This window comes from Haliotis cracherodii, unplaced genomic scaffold, assembly GCF_022045235.1.
Source record: "Haliotis cracherodii isolate W230 unplaced genomic scaffold, xgHalCrac1.p SCAF_17, whole genome shotgun sequence".
Lineage (NCBI taxonomy): Eukaryota > Metazoa > Mollusca > Gastropoda > Lepetellida > Haliotidae > Haliotis > Haliotis cracherodii.
The window spans coordinates 2,666,692-2,685,491 of NW_027266272.1; the positions used below are offsets into that span (position 1 = coordinate 2,666,692).

General features: G+C 44.8%; 1 protein-coding gene across 1 annotated transcript in view; it reads left to right on the forward strand.

Moving 5' to 3' along the window:
* LOC139464828 (reversion-inducing cysteine-rich protein with Kazal motifs-like) overlaps positions 1-18,800 on the forward strand; it is a 105,805-nt gene that overhangs the window by 71,275 nt on the left and 15,730 nt on the right. Inside the window, exons 6-16 of the mRNA XM_071246352.1 lie at positions 3,204-3,288; positions 3,857-4,051; positions 5,089-5,219; positions 12,776-12,913; positions 13,261-13,369; positions 14,053-14,229; positions 14,968-15,064; positions 15,848-15,984; positions 16,663-16,803; positions 17,249-17,446; positions 18,546-18,662. Coding sequence (XP_071102453.1) covers positions 3,204-3,288; positions 3,857-4,051; positions 5,089-5,219; positions 12,776-12,913; positions 13,261-13,369; positions 14,053-14,229; positions 14,968-15,064; positions 15,848-15,984; positions 16,663-16,803; positions 17,249-17,446; positions 18,546-18,662 — 1,525 coding nt within the window. The remainder of the gene's footprint in view (positions 1-3,203; positions 3,289-3,856; positions 4,052-5,088; positions 5,220-12,775; positions 12,914-13,260; positions 13,370-14,052; positions 14,230-14,967; positions 15,065-15,847; positions 15,985-16,662; positions 16,804-17,248; positions 17,447-18,545; positions 18,663-18,800) is intronic.

An 18,800-nucleotide genomic window follows, 5' to 3' on the forward strand; every position in this document is an offset into this window, starting at 1 on the left:
GGGGTGTTCTAGAGAGCAGGGTGGGGACAGGTTTGTTCTAGAGAGCAAGGAGGGGACAGGGGTGTTCTAGAGAGCAAGGAGGGGACAGGAGTGTTCTAGAGAGCATGGTGGGGACATGGGTGTTCTAGAGAGCAAGGAGGGGACAGGGATTTCCAGAGAGCAGGGTGGGGACGGGTGTTCTAGAGAGCAAGGAGGGGACAGGGGTGTTCTAGAGAGCAATGTGGGGACGGGTGTTCTAGAGAGCAGGGTGGGGACAGGTTTCTTCTAGAGAGCAAGGAGGGGACAGGTTTGTTCTAGAGAGCAAGGAGGGGACAGGGATGTTCCAGAGAGCAGGGTGGGGACAGGGGTGTTCTAGAGGGCAGGGAGGGGACAGGGGTGTTCTAGAGGACAGGGAGGGGACAGGGGTGTTCCAGAGAGCAAGGAGGGGGCAGGGATGTTCCAGAGAGCAGGGAGGGGACAGGGGTGTTCCAGAGAGCAGTTTGGGGACAGGGGTGTTCTAGAGAGCAGGGTGGGGACAGGGGTGTTCCAGAGAGCAGGGTGGGGACAGGTTTGTTCTAGAGAGCAGAGAGGGGACAAGGGTGTTCTAGAGGGCAAGAAGGGGACAGGGGTGTTCTAGAGAGCATGGTGGGGACATGGGTGTTCCAGAGAGCAGGGTTGGGACAGGGGTGTTCTAGAGAGCAGGGAGGGGACAGGAATGTTCTAGAGAGCATGGTGGGGACAGGGTGTTCTAGAGAGCAGGGTTGGGACAGGGATGTTCTAGAGAGCAGGGTTGGGACAGGGGTGTTCTAGAGAGCATGGTGGGGACAGGGATGTTCTAGAGAGCAGGGTTGGGACAGGAATGTTCTAGAGAGCATGGTGGGGACAGGGATGTTCTAGAGAGCAGGGTTGGGACAGGGGTGTTCTAGAGAGCATGGTGGGGACAGGGTGTTCTAGAGAGCAGGGAAGGGACAGGGGTGTTCCAGAGAGCATGGTGGGGACATGGGTGTTCCAGAGAGCAGGGTAACCAGGGGACAAGGGTGTTCTATAGAGCAGGGTGGGGGCAGGGTGTTCTAGAGAGCAAGGAGGGGACAGGGGTGTTCTAGAGAGCAGGGAGGGGACAGGGATGTTCTAGAGAGCATGGTGGGGACAGGAATGTTCTAGAGAGCAGGGTGGGGACAGGGATGCTCTAGAGAGCAGGGTGGGGACAGGGGTGTTCTAGAGAGCAGGGTGGGGACAGGTTTGTTCTAGAGAGCAAGGAGGGGACGGGTGTTCTAGAGAGCATGGTGGGGACAGGTTTGTTCTAGAGGGCAAGAAGGGGACAGGAGTGTTCTAGAGAGCAGGGTGGGGACAGGGATGTTCTAGAGAGCAGGGTGGGGACAGGGATGTTCTAGAGAGCAGGGTGGGGACAGGGGTGTTCCAGAGAGCAGGGTGGGGACAGGGGTGTTCCAGAGAGCAGGGTGGGGACAGGGGTGTTCTAGAGAGCAGGGTGGGGACAGGGGTGTTCTAGAGAGCAGGGTGGGGACAGGTTTGTTCTAGAGAGCAAGGAGGGGACGGGTGTTCTAGAGAGCAGGGTGGGGACATGGGTGTTCCAGAGAGCAGGGTAACCAGGGGACAAGGGTGTTCTATAGAGCAGGGTGGGGGCAGGTTGTTCTAGAGAGCAAGGAGGGGACGGGTGTTCTAGAGAGCAGGGTGGGGACAGGTTTGTTCTAGAGAGCATGGAGGGGACGGGTGTTCTAGAGGGCAAGAAGAGGGGACAGGAGTGTTCTAGAGAGCAGGGTGGGGACAGGGATGTTCTAGAGAGCAGTGTTGGACAGGAGTGTTCTAGAGAGCAATGTGGGGACGGGTGTTCTAGAGAGCAGGGTGTGAGAGTTTGGGGATTGTCATGAGATAGAGAGTGCTAATGAAGATGAGGTCTTGTACTACTGTAGGATAACACTATGAAGGGCCACAAGAAGAGTAAGATGGTTTGGATGGAGGCAAGAATCACTGAGGATGTATCCAATAGTTCATGTTTTTTACACCCACTGGAGGATGTAGAAGTGTACACTCAGCCATTTATATAACAAATTTATGACAAATAATGATCTGGCACCTGCTATGCATAGATAGGATTTAAAGGTCCGGTGATTTTTCACCATAAACAATGTCTGATTTATTATGAAGGAATGTTTGATATTTCAGTACTCCCAAAATGCAGGTATGACAGACAGCAGGCTATAAAGTTTGCAGATAATGCTAGAATCTGAAGATAAGAACACATTTTATGAGGGAAATATAATCATATATGTTAAATCATCAGTGATAGAGTTTTAATATATTGGTCTTATCATGTGGCATGTTTGTATGGAGTTGTATTGTCAAGCAGTTATCTCCCTTGAGCCAACAAATCAACAATTGTAACCAGCATGGCTGTAAGTCATCACCATCTGGAAAGAAGCACAAATTCAATGATTTGCAGGGAATTGTGGGGGAATTATTTTGGTGTGGTAGGAATTATGGACATTTTAGGCAGCGACAGTGTATATGAATGAAGAATTCTTTCACTGTTTGATCATGATATTACAGCATTTTCTCTGTCAGTGTGTCCAAGCTTGTGTTTGGCAGAGTTATGTCCCTTGGGCATTGCAGAAACCTATGATAATGAGTTGGAATTCAAGTTTCATCTAGATTGTGTTTCTTGGTCATGATGCAAGTGGTAATCGTCTAACACCTGTGCCTGATTCCCCAACGCGATCTTAGCGTTACGACTATTGAAAGCCAATGTTAAAGTATGGGCTTCACACATTGTACCCATGTCGGGAATCGAACCCATGCCTTTGGTGTGATGAGCGAATGCTTTAACAACTGGGCTACCCCACCACCCCTCTTGAGCATGAACCACTCCACTACACACCTACATGTTCCATTGGACCTGTGACGATCCGGGGTAGAATAGGTCTTCAGCAACCGTGCTTGCCGTAAAAGGCGACTATGCTTGCCGTAAAAGGCGACTAACGGGATCGGGTGGTCAGGCTCGCTGATTTGGTTGATGCATGTCATCGATCCCAATTGCGTGGATCGATGCTCATGATATTAATCACTGGATTGTCTGGTCCAGACTCGATTATTTACAGACCGCCGTCATATAGCTGGAATATTGCTGAGTGCGGCGTTAAACAACAAACCAACCAACCAACCAGCATGTTCCATTGATCGGTCATTTAGACAGGTTTTGTCTTTGGCAGGCCCACTCCATGAAGGACATCGACTCCACCCACTGCGATCGGAACACAGAGAAGTCACTCTATAAATGTCTACACCGACACAGCGGTAAGCAGACAAACAGCCACTGACATCGGCCGACCCAAGTATATTAAATACTTGTTTAAGTCTGTTGTTTTTGTATAATACTTATGTCGAGTTAACAAGAAGAGAAGAATTTCGATAAGCATTCATCTTCTATTCATTATAATACTTACTGAGTTATCTCCCTTAATCACTCCAGAGTCTGGGTTTGAATCCCAGATTATGATTACTGGTTTGTTTGCACCATACAAGTGTGTTTCACTTTGTGTACTGCATTGACTGGTGTTCAGCAACCCATGCTTGCCGTAAAAGACAGCTTTGCTTGTTGTGAAAGGCGACTAACAGGATCGGCTGGTCAGGCTCGCTGACTTGGTTGATGCATGTCATTGTATCCCAATTGCGTAGATTGATGGTCATGATGTCAGTCACCGGATTGTCTGGTCTAGATTTGATTATTAACAGACCGCCGTGATATAGCTGGAATATTGCTGAGTGCTGCATTAAACAACAGACAAACAAAACAAATATTATAGCTGGCTCATACAATATTGATAAAGTAGACCAATGAGATTCCTGGTCTGTCTGTGTTCAGTGGGAAACAAGTGTTGTCATCAGTCAGTGCGGGACAGCTGCAGCATCGTCTGTCACAGCTACTTCCTGTTGGGGTCAACGACAGCCAGAGCAAACCGCGACGTGGTGTACCGACATTGCAAGGGGGGAAGCCTGCCAGTGGCCAAGTGTGTCCAGAACCAGACCCGCTCGGCCAGAGCCAGCATCCCTCAAGACAGTGAGTATACCCTCGTTTCAGACATACCCTATTTCATAATACCTTTTTTTCAGACATACCCTGTGTTCAGACATACCCTATTTTCAGACATACCCTGTGTTCAGACATACCCTGTGTTCAGACATACCCTGTGTTCATCATACCTTTTTTTCAGACATACCCTGTGTTCAGACATACCCCGTGTTCAGACATACCCTGTGTTCAGACATACCCTGTGTTCAGACACATCCCCTGTTGAGATATACCCTGTGTTCAGACATACCCTGTGTTCAGACACATCCCCTGTTGAGATATACCCTGTGTTCAGACATACCCTACTTTCAGACACATCCCATGTTCAGACATACCCTGTCTTCAGACATACCCTATTTTCAGACATACCCTGTGTTTAGACACATTCCCTGTTGAGATATACCCTATTTTCAGACACATCCCATGTTCACACATACCCTGTGTTCAGACATACCTTATTTTCAGACACACCCTGTGTTCAGACATATCCCATGTTCAGACATACCATGTTCAGACATTCACTGTGTTCAGACACATCTCATGTTTAGACACATCCAGTGTTCAGACATTCCCTGTGTTCAGACATTCACTGTGTTCAGACTCATCCAACATCCAGTGTTCAGACATACCCTATGTTCAGACATACCCTATGTTCAGACATACTCTGTGTTCAGACACATCCTGTGTTCAGACATACCCTATTTCAGACATACCCTATTTTCAGACATTCACACTATTCAGACATTCACTGTGTTCAGACACATCCCATGTTCAGACATATCCTGTTCCGACACATCCCATGTTCAGACATACCCTGTCTTCAGACATTCACTGTGTTCAGACATATCCTGTTCCGACACATCCCATGTTCAGACATTACCCTATTTCAGACATACCCTGTGTTCTGACATTTACTGTGTTCAGACATACCCTGTGTTCAGACACATCCCATATGTAGACACACCCTATTTCAGACATACCCTACTTTGAGAATTTCCCTGTGTTCAGACATACCCTATTTTCAGACATACCTTGCTGTCAGAAAGCCAAAACGCAGAAGTGCCAAGAGGAGTGTGAGAGAGTGTTGAAGACGTCCTTGACAGATGACGAGATGGTAGAGGCCCTCATCAAAACCTGCGACTCCCCAGACATGCGGGTAAGAAGACCTTGTCATATACTGACATCCACAACCCTCTCTTACACATTACAATATTCATTGGGGAATATGGCTGTGGCTCGTGGCCATATTGAAAAGACATACAAGTCATGCATGCATGTCCAGGTACCATGATGTCAGTTGTGTGTCACGTCATAACTGACCCTGTCCACTCTTTTAGTTGCCGTACTTAAAGTATGATGGCAGTCACACTGTGTTATTGATAAAGAAGGGCGGTGGGGTAGCCTAGTGGTTAAAGTGTTTGTTTGTCAAGCCGAAGGCCCGGGTTTGATTACCCAAATGGGTACAATGTGTGAACCCCATTTCTGGTGTGCCCCGCTGTGATATTGCTGGAATATTGCTAAAAGCAGCATAAAACCATACTCACTCACCCAGTATTGATAAGGAAAACTATTTCAGCAAAAATATGGCTTTTGCCAAATATTGATTAAAATGTGTCCAAACAATCCTACATGTATCAAACTCGATTTGGGTGTAGGATTTGGGGGCCACTTGCACAAATGCATCTAAGGTAGGGAAAGGTAGTTACAATTTCTTTGTGCAAGTGGCCTTGTGTCTCAATAGGAATGGTAGCACTATTGCAGTTACTTTGTGGTAAAATGATCTAATAGTTGTTAAAGTTGTAAGATTAAGGATCACTGCTCCGTGAGTGTAGTGTATAGAGCGTCTGTTGGGAGTGTAGAAGGTAGGTGGTTGGATCCCCAGGCCGCGTCAGACAAAAAGATGTTTAAAGATGGTACTTGTTGTTACCCTGCCTGTTGTTCGGCATTAAAGAAATAAAAAAGGACTGGTCGGCTCGGAATGGAATGTTTTCGAGTGGGATATCCATGCTAATCTGTGGCATGGTATCTCAGAGGGCTTGCACTATTAAACCGGCACAAGACTGGACAAGTACAAATGAGTGAGTGAGTTAAAGTTTAACGTCAAATCAGCAATATCATGGACAAGTACAAGCACCCTTACACTTGCATGCACGTACCTATGTATGTGGAATATCTTGAACGTGAATTTACACCCAATTTCACATCACCTCGCAAGAGGACATGTCATTGCAACTATCATGCTGTAACTAATAGTCATGGTACTACTATATTCGTGAAAGTTGGGGTAAAGACTCTCACTGTTTCACTGTAACCATCTTCCTGAAGCTTTGAAGCTGAGTTTTGAGTTGGTCACTTGGCAGTGCCAAAACTATAGGGGTTGTATGATTAGCTGATTCCAACCAAATCTGTTCCCATTTCCTTCAAATGGAGAAAATTTGAGTTTGAAAAATCAGGTGACATTGTGAATTTAGCATTTCCCCTATGAGGAGAGAGTGATTGTCCGCTGATAAATGCATCTTTGAACATGAATGATGTTCCCGAGCTAAAACAATCACTCAGTCTGACAAGTTTCGTTTGACAAAAAAGGGTCCGCATGGCCGAGGTGCTGTTATATTGATCTGGTAAAAGAATGCTCAGAATTTCAAAGGACTTAATTGGCACTTCTAAAGATAGGATTTTATTTTGACCAATTGCTGCCCAGATGTGTGGAAGCTAGAATTATTGCTGGTAGTCAAGGCCTGTGTAACGGAACAGGATGTGTCAGTAACTGCCACCACAGCATCAGCAGGGGGAGGTGGGGGGGTGTCTCACAATATTCTAATGCTTTTGTCCATGTAAAGAGTTTCTGAGCTGTTCCTTATAGTGAAGATTTGATGTCATTACAGTCATAGGTCCGCCCCAGCAATACGCGACTCAGACACAGTATACTGACTCCAAGCCGACCAGTCCTTGTTTTAGCCCCTTAATGCCGAGCGCCAGACAGGGTAACGACAAGTACCATCTTTTACCATCTTTTGGTATGACGTGACCAGGGATCAAACCCCGGACCTTCCGCTCTACATACGGAAGCTCTTCCACGAGACTACAGAGACAGTCTCATATTACTGTAGTTGATGTGTCATGGTATATAGTAATATGAAAGAATCAGGTGATCTTTAACCTTTGAGTAGAGACAACCCCCACCCCAAGAACATACACTTGTTGTGACAAGCAACCGAGGTGGATGGCAGGTCAGACTCGGTGACTTCGCTGATTGTGTGTCACGTTCTGGATGAGATATTGCTCATTATATCAACCACTAGTTTGTTTATTTATTAGCGGGCTGGTGTGATATTTCTGACTGGGAATCACTCATTCCAGGAAATCCTATGCTCCCCGATCTGGTGCCTAATGCCAGGCCTAGCTGTTGTAATAAAGGCCAATCATTCTGTTTTTCACTGGAATACAAATTGTTGAGTCGATTTACCGTTTTTTATTGCCATCCACATATATTGATTTACCGCATATCTGCATTTTATAACCAATAATTGTACGTGTCATTATTTGAAAAAAGTCTATTGACAATGACAAGGAAGTAGTACATTTTTTACTTTTATCTTCCACGTTGATGTTGTCAAATCCGCTGTTTCAACCAATGAGGTGGTTATTGCGATTTGATACCTCTGACTGACCAATCAGAATCAAGTATTTCCCAAGTACATGGTAGATTGATTTCATAAGCTCTACACTATCTTCTGTACTTATTCCACTGTTATCCTCAGGGAGTTATTCTGCAACTGTATCATATTAATTGTCGTGTACATGGCAGAGCTTATGAAGCAATTTGTTCGGATATTGGAGAAACAATTGGATACGTTATCACACATGCCCGAATCAGTCTCTGTGGTACTTGATACCTGTATCTGGTTACCTGCAGTAAGCTTATGTCTTCGTCATCACTGTGAGCAACTGTGGGTAAAATGCAACACTCCTGCCTTGAAGCAAGGAAAGTGTAACATTCCTGACTCCGGTTCGTACAGTGAATGTGATATTTACTGTAATAGTTTTTCAATGCTTTAATATTGCCAAGATAATTATCTGCCACGGCTTCATATTTCAAAGATGACTTCATCGACCAGAGTTTTAATTTCAGTTCTTTCCTTGTCGAGAGAATCCAACCCGAGAGTCCAATAAATTGAAACTTGCATTCTGTTGGAAATATCTGGGTAGAGATGAGCTTGAAGCCATTGTTCTAGAATATTCATGTGAGATTTATGATTTGACAATAATGTTCATATCTGGACAGGTCTGTAAGATAATATCTACCAGGTAAAACTTGTTAAGAAATATTCCCCCTAGTCTGAAGGCTGACGGAATCATTGCCAGAATGTAACTGAGACATTGTCTTTGTTTAATTAGGGTAGCGTCGGAATTGAAATCCATTAAAAAAAAACTTTGTTTTTCTTATCCTCAGAGTTTGTCAGTAGTCCTGCTTGAACTAGACAAACATGTTCACCATGTTTACCTTTTCTGTCATTTTTGTTCAGTCAGATTTGTAGCATAAGTGAAGCATTAAGAATTGTTCAGAATTGCTACAAGTCTCAGAGGACTAGTTCCATCATTGCATTCTTACTGGTCCTCAGCACAATTTACTAGACACAAGCAAGGGGACTAGTGTGAATTTCAAAATGTGCAGATTTGGTTTGGAATATCTTTGAACAAACAGGCTAGAAATTCATTGCCCTTAGCCAAGTGGCTTTAACTGTAAGCTTTTGTGTTGTACAGGGACTTGTAAGAAGGGAAATATTAGATGTTTTGATTTGTGACAGTTATCTTAAACTAACTCTTTTTTTCTGTCTATATGTGTCTGGTTTCTGTGTATAGGGACTCCCATACATTGGTATATATGAATATCAACATGCCTGTGCTGTTTCAATTGGTCCATTGCATATGCTTCTCATACAAGGTGACTGCGGGAGTGGTCCGACTCGGTGACCTGTAAGATCTCATAAGAAGAATCATTGGATTGTTTGGTCAAATCTTGATGTTGGTCCAGTCTCAGTTATTTACAATCACTGGTTTGTCTGGTCCAAACTCAAATATTTTCAGACCACAGTCGTATAGGTGGGATATTGCTGAGTGTGGCGTTAAACCACAAAACAAACAAACAAATGTATATGAAACATGTAGGAATGTAGAAAGTGATATGCAATATTGGCCATATCTACCACATGTGATGCAAGCTCTGAAGCATCTCGACACAATCATGTACATACATGTATCTGTATATGTGTACATGTATCACTGTACATGTGTGTCTAACCCAGCTCATAGCTGCCGTCATCTACATTCTTGCCTGTCATATTCCTATTTTTAGTAGGAGTTATAAAGGGCTATTTATCTTAATGCAGATATATATGCGTTATCCTCCATCTCACATAGGGTATATTGTTTATTTATTCCCTGGGGGAAAAAATCTGGTTGGTATGGTTACAGTTCCAATATGTGCTTGGCACCACTCCAAAGATATTTCTGGTAATCATACAAGAATTGACAATATTCAAAACTCCTCTCTCCATCGTGTGTGAAGACTAATGATAGTGTTGGGTGTTTAATGGAGGAAGAGATGTGGTGGTGTTTCACTGGCTGATCGACAGCATGATCTACTGATGGGGCCACGAATCAGTTTCACTGACGGCATGGAGTGCTGCCTGGTGGGAGAGTGATAAGAATGGAGCATTTGTGATAATAACAGCCATTCTCTGGCATTTTTCTTTGCATGGGTTCTGTGTCGTCAATGAAGGAGGTGGAATGGGGATACAACTCTGGTGATCTTGGTACTCAAAATTATCGCTTGAAGCCAGAACCCTTCCCTCCGACTTGATTAATTCAAGCACACACCTTCTCTTGAGGTTTATTAAGCTAACAGAAGATCTGTCAGTTAGAGTTAATTAATTTGAATGTCACACCTCGAATACAAGCGTTTGGTAACAAATATCATTTTATGAATTTCAAATGGGGTGGGTGTGACGGATGTATTTCCTTGTGCTAACAACACTGTCCCATACGGCTAGCTGTAAATGTTTATCTCAATTACATTAACGTCCAATGACCAGACTATTCTACTGTTACGGTAGAGTCCCAGATGGCTTCTGGGAGGTTATTTCTGGAAGATAGGTGTGATAGTCTTAAGACATGGTTAGGGGTGGTCAGGTAGCCTAGTGGTTAAAGCGTTCGCTTGTCACGCTGAAGACCCGGGCTGGATTCCCGACATGGTTACAATGTGTGAAGCCCATTTCTGGTGTACCCCACCGTGATATTGCTGGAATATTGCTTATAGTGGTGTAAAACCATACTCGCTCACTCACTAAGACATGGTTAGCTTGAGGTATTGTGAAACTACTCTTTTGAGATGGTCCCTGAAGACCAATGTGAGATGGCCCCTATCAAATATCCACCACTGAGAAGTTTAAGACAGTTTTTACTTGAAAGAGTCGTATATCCAGGTTGATGATCAAATTTTTCTTTTAGACCATCTTACTGATGATTGGTGGTATTGGTACCAAGAGGTGAAGTTTAATCACACTTTTTCCACTTTTTGATGTAATTTTGATTGCTGATTCCTGATCTAGTGAATTGCAAATGTTGATGCGTAATTCAATCTACCATTGGAAGCGATTACGATGCACAGAGAGGGCGCCACCTACTGGACTTTTTAAATTGCTCTTTTGAAGTGACGCATGTCTGAGTATGAGGATGGGCGAGGGATTGATAACCCCAGTATCACATGGAGGCTGTCATGTATTGATCACCAGCTCTCTTTATTACACCATTTCTCCATATTGTTCCCTAGCCTTCGCCAGCCTAAGCGTTTTGGTGTTTCAAGCTGTTCTGGGAATGAGATACGAGCTGGTCTGATTGATGGGTCCTATGTTAATCCGTGCGTAGTCTTTGATCTGGCTCGATTTGATGGGTTATGAATCTCAGCGGCCAGGATAGGCAACATTGTACTACAAGGACAATGGCTCAGGTTACAAGGCCAAGACAATCAATTAGGCTGCTGGGTTTGAAGCTGCCTGGTCAGTGAGATGTTGCACTCGTTTGATCATCCTTAGTTTTAGCTGCAATTTGTCTCGGCTGTTCGAGCCAATAAAATCCTTTTCAAAGAATTATTTTTGACAGATAAAGATTTGTTTTGAGGTTAAGGTGTGCTATGGTGAAGGTCTGTTTTGTTTGTCTGTTTGTTTGTTTGTTGTTTAACGCTGCACTCCAGCAATATTCCAGCTATATTACGGTGGTCTGTAAAAAATCGAGTCTAGGCCAGACAATCCAGTGGTTGAGCTCATGAGCATCGATCCACGCAATTGGTATGCTAACATGCATCAACAAAGTCAGCGGGCCTGACCACCCGCTCCTGTTAGATGATTCTTACGACAAGCATAGTCACCTTTAATGGCAAGCGTGGGTTTACCGAAAGCCAATTCTACCCCAGATCTTCACGGGTACCTATGGTTAAGTAGTTGATAGAACAGGTGGTGGTAAGTGGCTTTGGTCAGGTGGGGAAGAGGAAGGGGCGTGCCCTATTTAGTGTCCCCTATTGTCCTATAATTGTCCTTAAAATTTTATAACCCATGCTTGTCGTAAAAGGCGACTAAGGGGATCGGGTGGTCAGGCTCGCTGACTTGGTTGATACATGTCATCGATCCCAATTGCGTGGATCGATGCTCATGATATCAATCACTGGATTGTCTGGTCCAGACTCGATTATTTACAGACCACAGTCATATAGCTGGAATATTGGTGAGTGCGGCTTTAAACAACAAACCAACCAACCAACTAAAATTTTATGAATGAAGCATACCAGCATTATATTATTCTCCACTTGTGTGACTTACTGTGGTGAGAAAGATGCCCTGTTCCACACAAAGAGTATTGGTAATGACAGGTACCAGTGCAATGATGTTGATAATTGCCTGAAACAGGTCATTATATGTTATATATCCCGGCTACAGCAGGATCGTGGCTAGTGCAATGTTCCCCTGTGTCTGCTGTCTGCATTATTGATGCTGCAATCGCCGTCACAGATACAAACAGATGGGTCGGATAATTTCCATATTCAACATCGCTATTGACCTGTTCCACAAAGCAATCTTGTTGTTACACCATCCATAGTTTCAGCTAGGCCTGTCAGAGGGCGATATTCGGCTCAGGTCTGCAGTGGATGTCAGAACAAGTTGCAAGTTTCCATGTTGGAATCAAACAAATACTCATGTTAATAAAGTTATGATGTGATGGCTTACTCGTGTAATGTGTAATTCACGGTCAACAGGACCAATAGATAAGAAAATACTCACTGACTTGGTTGGTGCATGTGATTGTATCCCAACTGCCAAGGTCAATGCTCATGATGTCAATCACTGGATTGTCAGGCCTAGACTTGATTTTTTAAAGGCTGACGTCATATTTGCTGGAGTATTTCTGAGAGAGCGTCGTTAAACAAGAAACAAACAAAACTAAGTTTTGCTGTGAAAATCCTCCGCTTGGTTGATTCAGAAGTAGGGCATTGAATGCATTGACTGCTTCCTGTACAGGTCATGCTTGTTGTCCTAAGAAGTCCCAGATATTGTGTTCGGTTCCCATCGGATCTATATAATACACACTTGGTAGGGACCTGATGATGTTACAATAGGTTTGTCATATTACCAATTCATGACTTTCTTCTTTAATTCCCAGGATCCCTTGTGGCAGTGTTTCCTGTTTCCCCCAGTTACCAAGAAGAATGAGACCCAGCCTGCCACCGCCTTCGATAGTGCAAGACTCCAGTGCTGTGCCAAAGCATCTTCGGATCGCTGTAGGGAGCTTTGCACACATGTGAGTTCACTTCCTGTTTGGGCAGAGACAAAATGGCTATGAATTATGACCAGTCTGCAATAAATTTACCAAAATTGTTAACATTTATCTTCATTAGGTTTTGCTCAGGCTAATTAAGACAGGTAACTTATAAGTACTACAGAGATGTATTAAGAAATCATACAATTGTAGCTGTATGTATGTGATGACATGATTATGGTTAAAATAATACATAAACGTTCTTGTTGACAGGTGGTTATTGCAATAATTGTATTCTTCTATCACCCCACTAGTTGTCGTGTTAACAAATTTATTCATAAAGTGTGAAGGATATAACTGATATTTCTTTGTGTTTTTGTATGTTATAGACGTACACAAAGAGCTGGACGAAGCACGGATCCGAGTTTGACAAGAGTTGTTCATTTATCCAGCCTGTCTCTGTACTGGAGGCCCCCATGCACAACTGTCTGCATGATGGTAGGTACTGTGGAGGGAAGATTGGGAAGTCGGATTAAGGATGGTGGCATGGCTAGATGGAGGATGGGTGGTGGAATAGACTGAAGAGGGATGGATAAAGGGAGGTCGTATGAAGGATGGGGGGTGGATAAAGGAAGGCCGTATGAAGGCTGGTGGGGTTGTTAAAGGGAGGTCGTATGAAGGATGGTGGGGTGGATAAAGGAAGGGCATATGAAGAATGGTGGGGTGGATAAGGGAGGTCGTATGAAGAATGGTGGGGTTGATAAAAGAAGGCATATGAAGGATTGTGGGGTGGATAAAGGGAGGGCGTATGAAGGATGGTGGGGTGGATAAAGGAAGGGCATATGAAGGATGGTGGGGTGGATAAAGGAAGGACGTATAAAGGATGGTGGGGTGGATAAAGGAAGGGCATATGAAGGATGGTGGGGTGGATAAAGGAAGGGCATATGAAGGATGGTGGGGTGGATAAAGGAAGGGCATATGAAGGATGGTGGGGTGGATGGAGGATGGTTGGGTGTATGAAGGATAGTGGGTTTGATCGAGGATCGATCATATCTGAGCAGGGTAGATTGCTGACATGTAGAAGGAAGAAATGGTACATTCTTGCCAGTCTGTTAAAATGATATCATGACCGACACTGATTTCCTACCCCATCTGAAGTCGCTGATATTTGTTTTCCCCAGTTGATGAACCCTGCAAACTTGGGTGCAGCCAGCTGGAGTTCTGCACCAACTTCAACTTCCGTCCAACCGAGCCCTTCAGGTCGTGCACCAGGTCAGCGGACGAGAGCGCACGCAAGACGATCAAGATCTGGCAGAAGGGGATCATCTCCCTGCCCCAGATGACCATCCCAGTCAAAGGTAGGTAACTCTTTTGTCTTGATGAAGAATGAAGCTGTTGGGTCATGGCAATGCGTGTGCTAAACACTAGGAGTGATGTTAGGGCTGGGACGAGTCCAAATTTACTCCCCGGGTACCTGACCACCCCCCCCACCCCCACCCCCACCCCCCCCACCCCATTACCCGACCCTTCACGGCAACTCACTGCAGGTCTCAGGGTTGGGGAAAAAAATGTCTGAAAAGGGGATCATTTTACCGCAGCCCTGGCCAAAACTATTTCGATACATGTATCAAATGATCAGATCATGCATATTCACTGAAATTGACTCAAACATGTACAAGTCAAAAGGAATGTGTGCATCATCAGAAAAAATGCAAACATTTGCGACTTGTCATTATATATACAATATATCACGTGACTATCCACCGGTCCGGGTAGTCCTGTGGGTACCTGGGACCTACTCAGGACCCACCTGACCCGAGCACCCCAGTTACCCGTCCCAGCCCTAAATGATGTGCATATTTATCTCTTGTTTTGTACTGTTCATCTATGTACATGCATTTCGAAAGTGAATCAGTGGTATATGATTGAAGCGTCAGGTCCCCCCGTACCACAAAACAATCTTAGCACGACGGCTGCCGTAAGTCTATGGGAGTTACGAAAGCTATGTGGATCAGGGCCCTGGTCTTTAATGTTTCATTAGCTGGCCTGGCTTTGGCTTAAAGATAATATGAAAATACTGCCCTTGTACATTTCAGATATCCGTGAGTGTGAGCCGGAGTTGTGGAAGGCCATCGCTTGTGCTGTGCAGATCAAACCCTGCCACTCCAAGCCAAGCCCTATCTCAATCTGTCAGTAAGTATTTTCCTATCGCTCATACCGTCGACCGGCTCCGTGGTCTAGTGGTAGAGTGTCCTCCTGGAGAGTTGAAGGTCTGGGGTTCGATCCCAGGCCACGCCATACCAAAAGACGGTACTCGGTGTTATCCTGTCTGGGGCTTGGCATTAAGAGAATGAAACAAAGACTGGTCTGCTCGGAGTCCATATACTGTGTCTGAATGGGGTATTCATGTTAAACTGTAAATCAGCATCAGTCCGGACTAGCACAAGCCACCACACACACACATCGCTATATAAGTGCAATAATCTTGGACATGACATTAAACTCTATTTCACTCCACCTCACGCATATAGTCACAGTTAGCCCAGGCCTCTAAGGTGCTATAATTTGCTGTGCAGAGTTGCTTCCCTTGGCTGTTCCTCATGGCCATGTGGTGAAGTCCAGATTTCTCCAATTATGGGGGGCACGGGTTGCCCAATCGTCTAAGGCTCCGCGATTAGCTGTGCAGAGTTGCGTCCCTTGAACACGCCAGAAACCTATGATTGTGGGTTCGAATCCCGGTTCTCCCCGATTATGTTTCTAGGTTTGTAAGCACCATACCCGTGCTCGTGGGTTTCACCGAAGTGGTAAACGTCTGAGACCTGCATAACTTCGGGCTTTCCTCCCACATTAAGCTGACACGCCGCGATATAACTGGAATACTGTTAAAAGCGGCTTTAAACCAAACTCACTCACTCACTCACTCTCCGATTATGTTTGATGTCTATTGTCATTATACGCCGGTGTTTGTGTCATCAGGGAGGACTGCATCTACATCCTCAACAAGTGCGTGGACTACACCCGTCTCAACAGCGACCAGAGTGTACCCCAGCTTTGTCACCCACTGCCTAAACTCTCGGACCCAGGGGCCTGCACGTCAGTCACCAGATACCTCAGTAAGTCATGTTGTTTACTTAAGAAATATACCAAGAGTGGGAGTTGTTTATTGTACAATAAAACACTTCAGGGAGAACGTATGATAAGCTTTAAAAATAGGTACGAAAAAGTAGTTAATTATAATAATGATGACTCCCTAGATATAGAATCCGACCTCGGAAATGTTGGACACATCCATTTTACTAACAGTTTGGTTAAGTTAGGTATATCACGCATATTCTCAATCCTCACATCAATTATCTGTACCTTTTCTCCTTGTATCGATTGTCATATCTCTCCCACTTTTGGATGCAATCGATCAGCCAGTGCATTTATCTTCGTAGCCCATCTCCATCTATGGGAAACAACTTACCTCTCCAATTTAGGACGTCATCAAGTCGTAAGCGCATATTCGAATCTCCAGAAATGATGTCATGATAGAACAATGTTTTGTCGTGAAATAAACCACTGCGTAGCTATCTTTTATCGATATTTACTACGCAGATGCAACGAAACTGATACTGACAACTCAGGATAAAACTGCTATACCAAAGAAGTTTATTTTGTGGAGAATTAACTTGCGAGACGATTATCTGCTCTTTTCTCACAGTTTGTGTCCATTTTCATGTAGTGTGTTTCCGTATTGTTATTATTATGTATTGTATTATTCTCATTTTGTAAAATATCTATGTTTACAGCCGAAAGTGAGCATGTGTCGAAGTCGTGGGAGGTGACAAGCCCGTGTCGCCCCAACCCGTGTCGGTCTCGGGAGCTGTGTCTTGTCCGCCGCAGGAAGTGTAAACACAAGGACAATTGCAAACCTTATATATGTAAATCAGGTTCGTTAAAGATAGTTACATTCTCAGTTTGCAGTACTTGTTCCCAAAAGCCTTCATTAATGTCCTCCATACCCACAGCCCCCAGTAACGTCCTCTGTCCCCAAAGCCTCAAGTAACGTCCTCTGACCCCACAACCGCCAGTAGCGTCCTCTGACCCTACAGCCTCCAGTTACATCCTCTGACCCTACAGCCTCCAGTAACGTCTTCTATACCCACAGCCTCCAGTAATGTCCTCTGTCCCCACAGCCTCCAGTAACGTCCTCTACACCCATAGCCTCCAGTAACGTCCTCTGACCCTACAGCCTCCAGTAACGTCCTCCATACCCACAGTCTCCAGTAACGTCCTCTGTCCCCACAGCCTCCAGTAACGTCCTCTGACCCTACAGCCTCCAGTAATGTCCTCTGTACCCACAAGCCACCAGTAACATTGTCTGTTCTCCTCCAGCGTGCCTGTTGGGACACGTGTCCAGCTTCCTTGTCCCCCACGGAGCCTACGTCCGGATCCCGGACCAGCAGACCAGCACACGCAGCCAGCAGTGCTTCAAGGCGTGCCGCTGCGGCCACCGCAGGGAGGTCGGCAACTGCTCTCCCCTCACATGCTTGCAGAACAAGAACTGCAACATGGGACCGGGACACATCAAAGGTAAGCTTGATGTCAACTGTCCATATATCCTTGATGGGTTTCGCTCACCATGTGATAAATACTACCAATAGCTGAAATGAATTTATAGTAAACTACGTTTATGATGAACACGCTTATGACTAAGTGACACATATGACAAACATTTTTTGTAGTCCCGGCCATTTGTTGCATATGTGCTGTATAAATGCTTATAACGAACTACGGTTATCACAAACAAAAATTAGTGGTCCCTTTGTGTTTGTTATTATCATAGTTTACTGTACTTCCATTAGTCTTTATGTCAGAGCTGTCTCCAAACAGTGTCCTGTATGATGTTGACCACCTCTCTTGTGTAGTCAGAAGAGCATTTCCCAGGGTGGAAGATGGGTTGTTTGATCCCCTTGCTACGTCATACCAAAATAACTTGAAAAATGGTACTTCTTGTTGCCCTGCCTGTCCCATGCAATTAAGGGAATGAGAAAAGACCAGTACTTGTCACTTGTCAGCTCAGAGTCAATATACTGTATCTGAGTTGGGTGTCCTTGTTTAATTGAACCACGGTATCTCAGTGTGCTAGCACTATAAAACTGGTTTTAGTTCGGACTAATACAAGCAGCCATACTCATGTACATATATGTTGCTGTGCTGTGTACCCGTAAAAGCACTTGAACTTATTTCAAGAAAGCCGATGACCATTATGGTCAAAGGGGGGTAACTCTTATCCATCTTCTGTAATCGTGGACGAGTCAATACTGTTCAATGCTGATTTCAGTGTTTGTTTGCAATAGAACCGCCTCCATGGTCTAGTGGTAGAGCCTCCGCCCGAAGAGTGGAAGGTCGCTGGTTCGATCCTCAGCCGCGTCATACCAAAACTTATTAAAAGATTGCACTTGTTGTCACCCTGTCTGGCGCGAGGCATTAAAGGGGCTGAAACAAGGAATGGTTGGCTCGGAGTCAGTTTACTCAGTGTGCTAGCACTATAAATGGGCATCACTCCAGACTTGTACAAGCAGCCACACACACACACCTTGTTTAAAGAGTATTTTTTTAGCCTCTAACCCGTTTGTTTTTGGTTGTAAATATGAAATTAATCTGTCACTCCTTCCGTTGCTTTGATCAGATCATGGCAGCCATTTTGTGGTTGATGGAAGCAACTGTATCTGCAACGCTGGTCACCTGATCTGTGCCCGCCGGACATGCTCAGTCGACCCTGGTCTGACGGCCGGTCACTACACAGGTGAGTCGGACAGTCTCTCACTGACTGGGTGAAATATATCACCGTGGTTACTACTGTTAGGATCGGTGACACAGGAACCTTTCGGTACATGTGTACTACAAATGTAACCCATCTCTGCTTTTGGATCACAAACGTCTG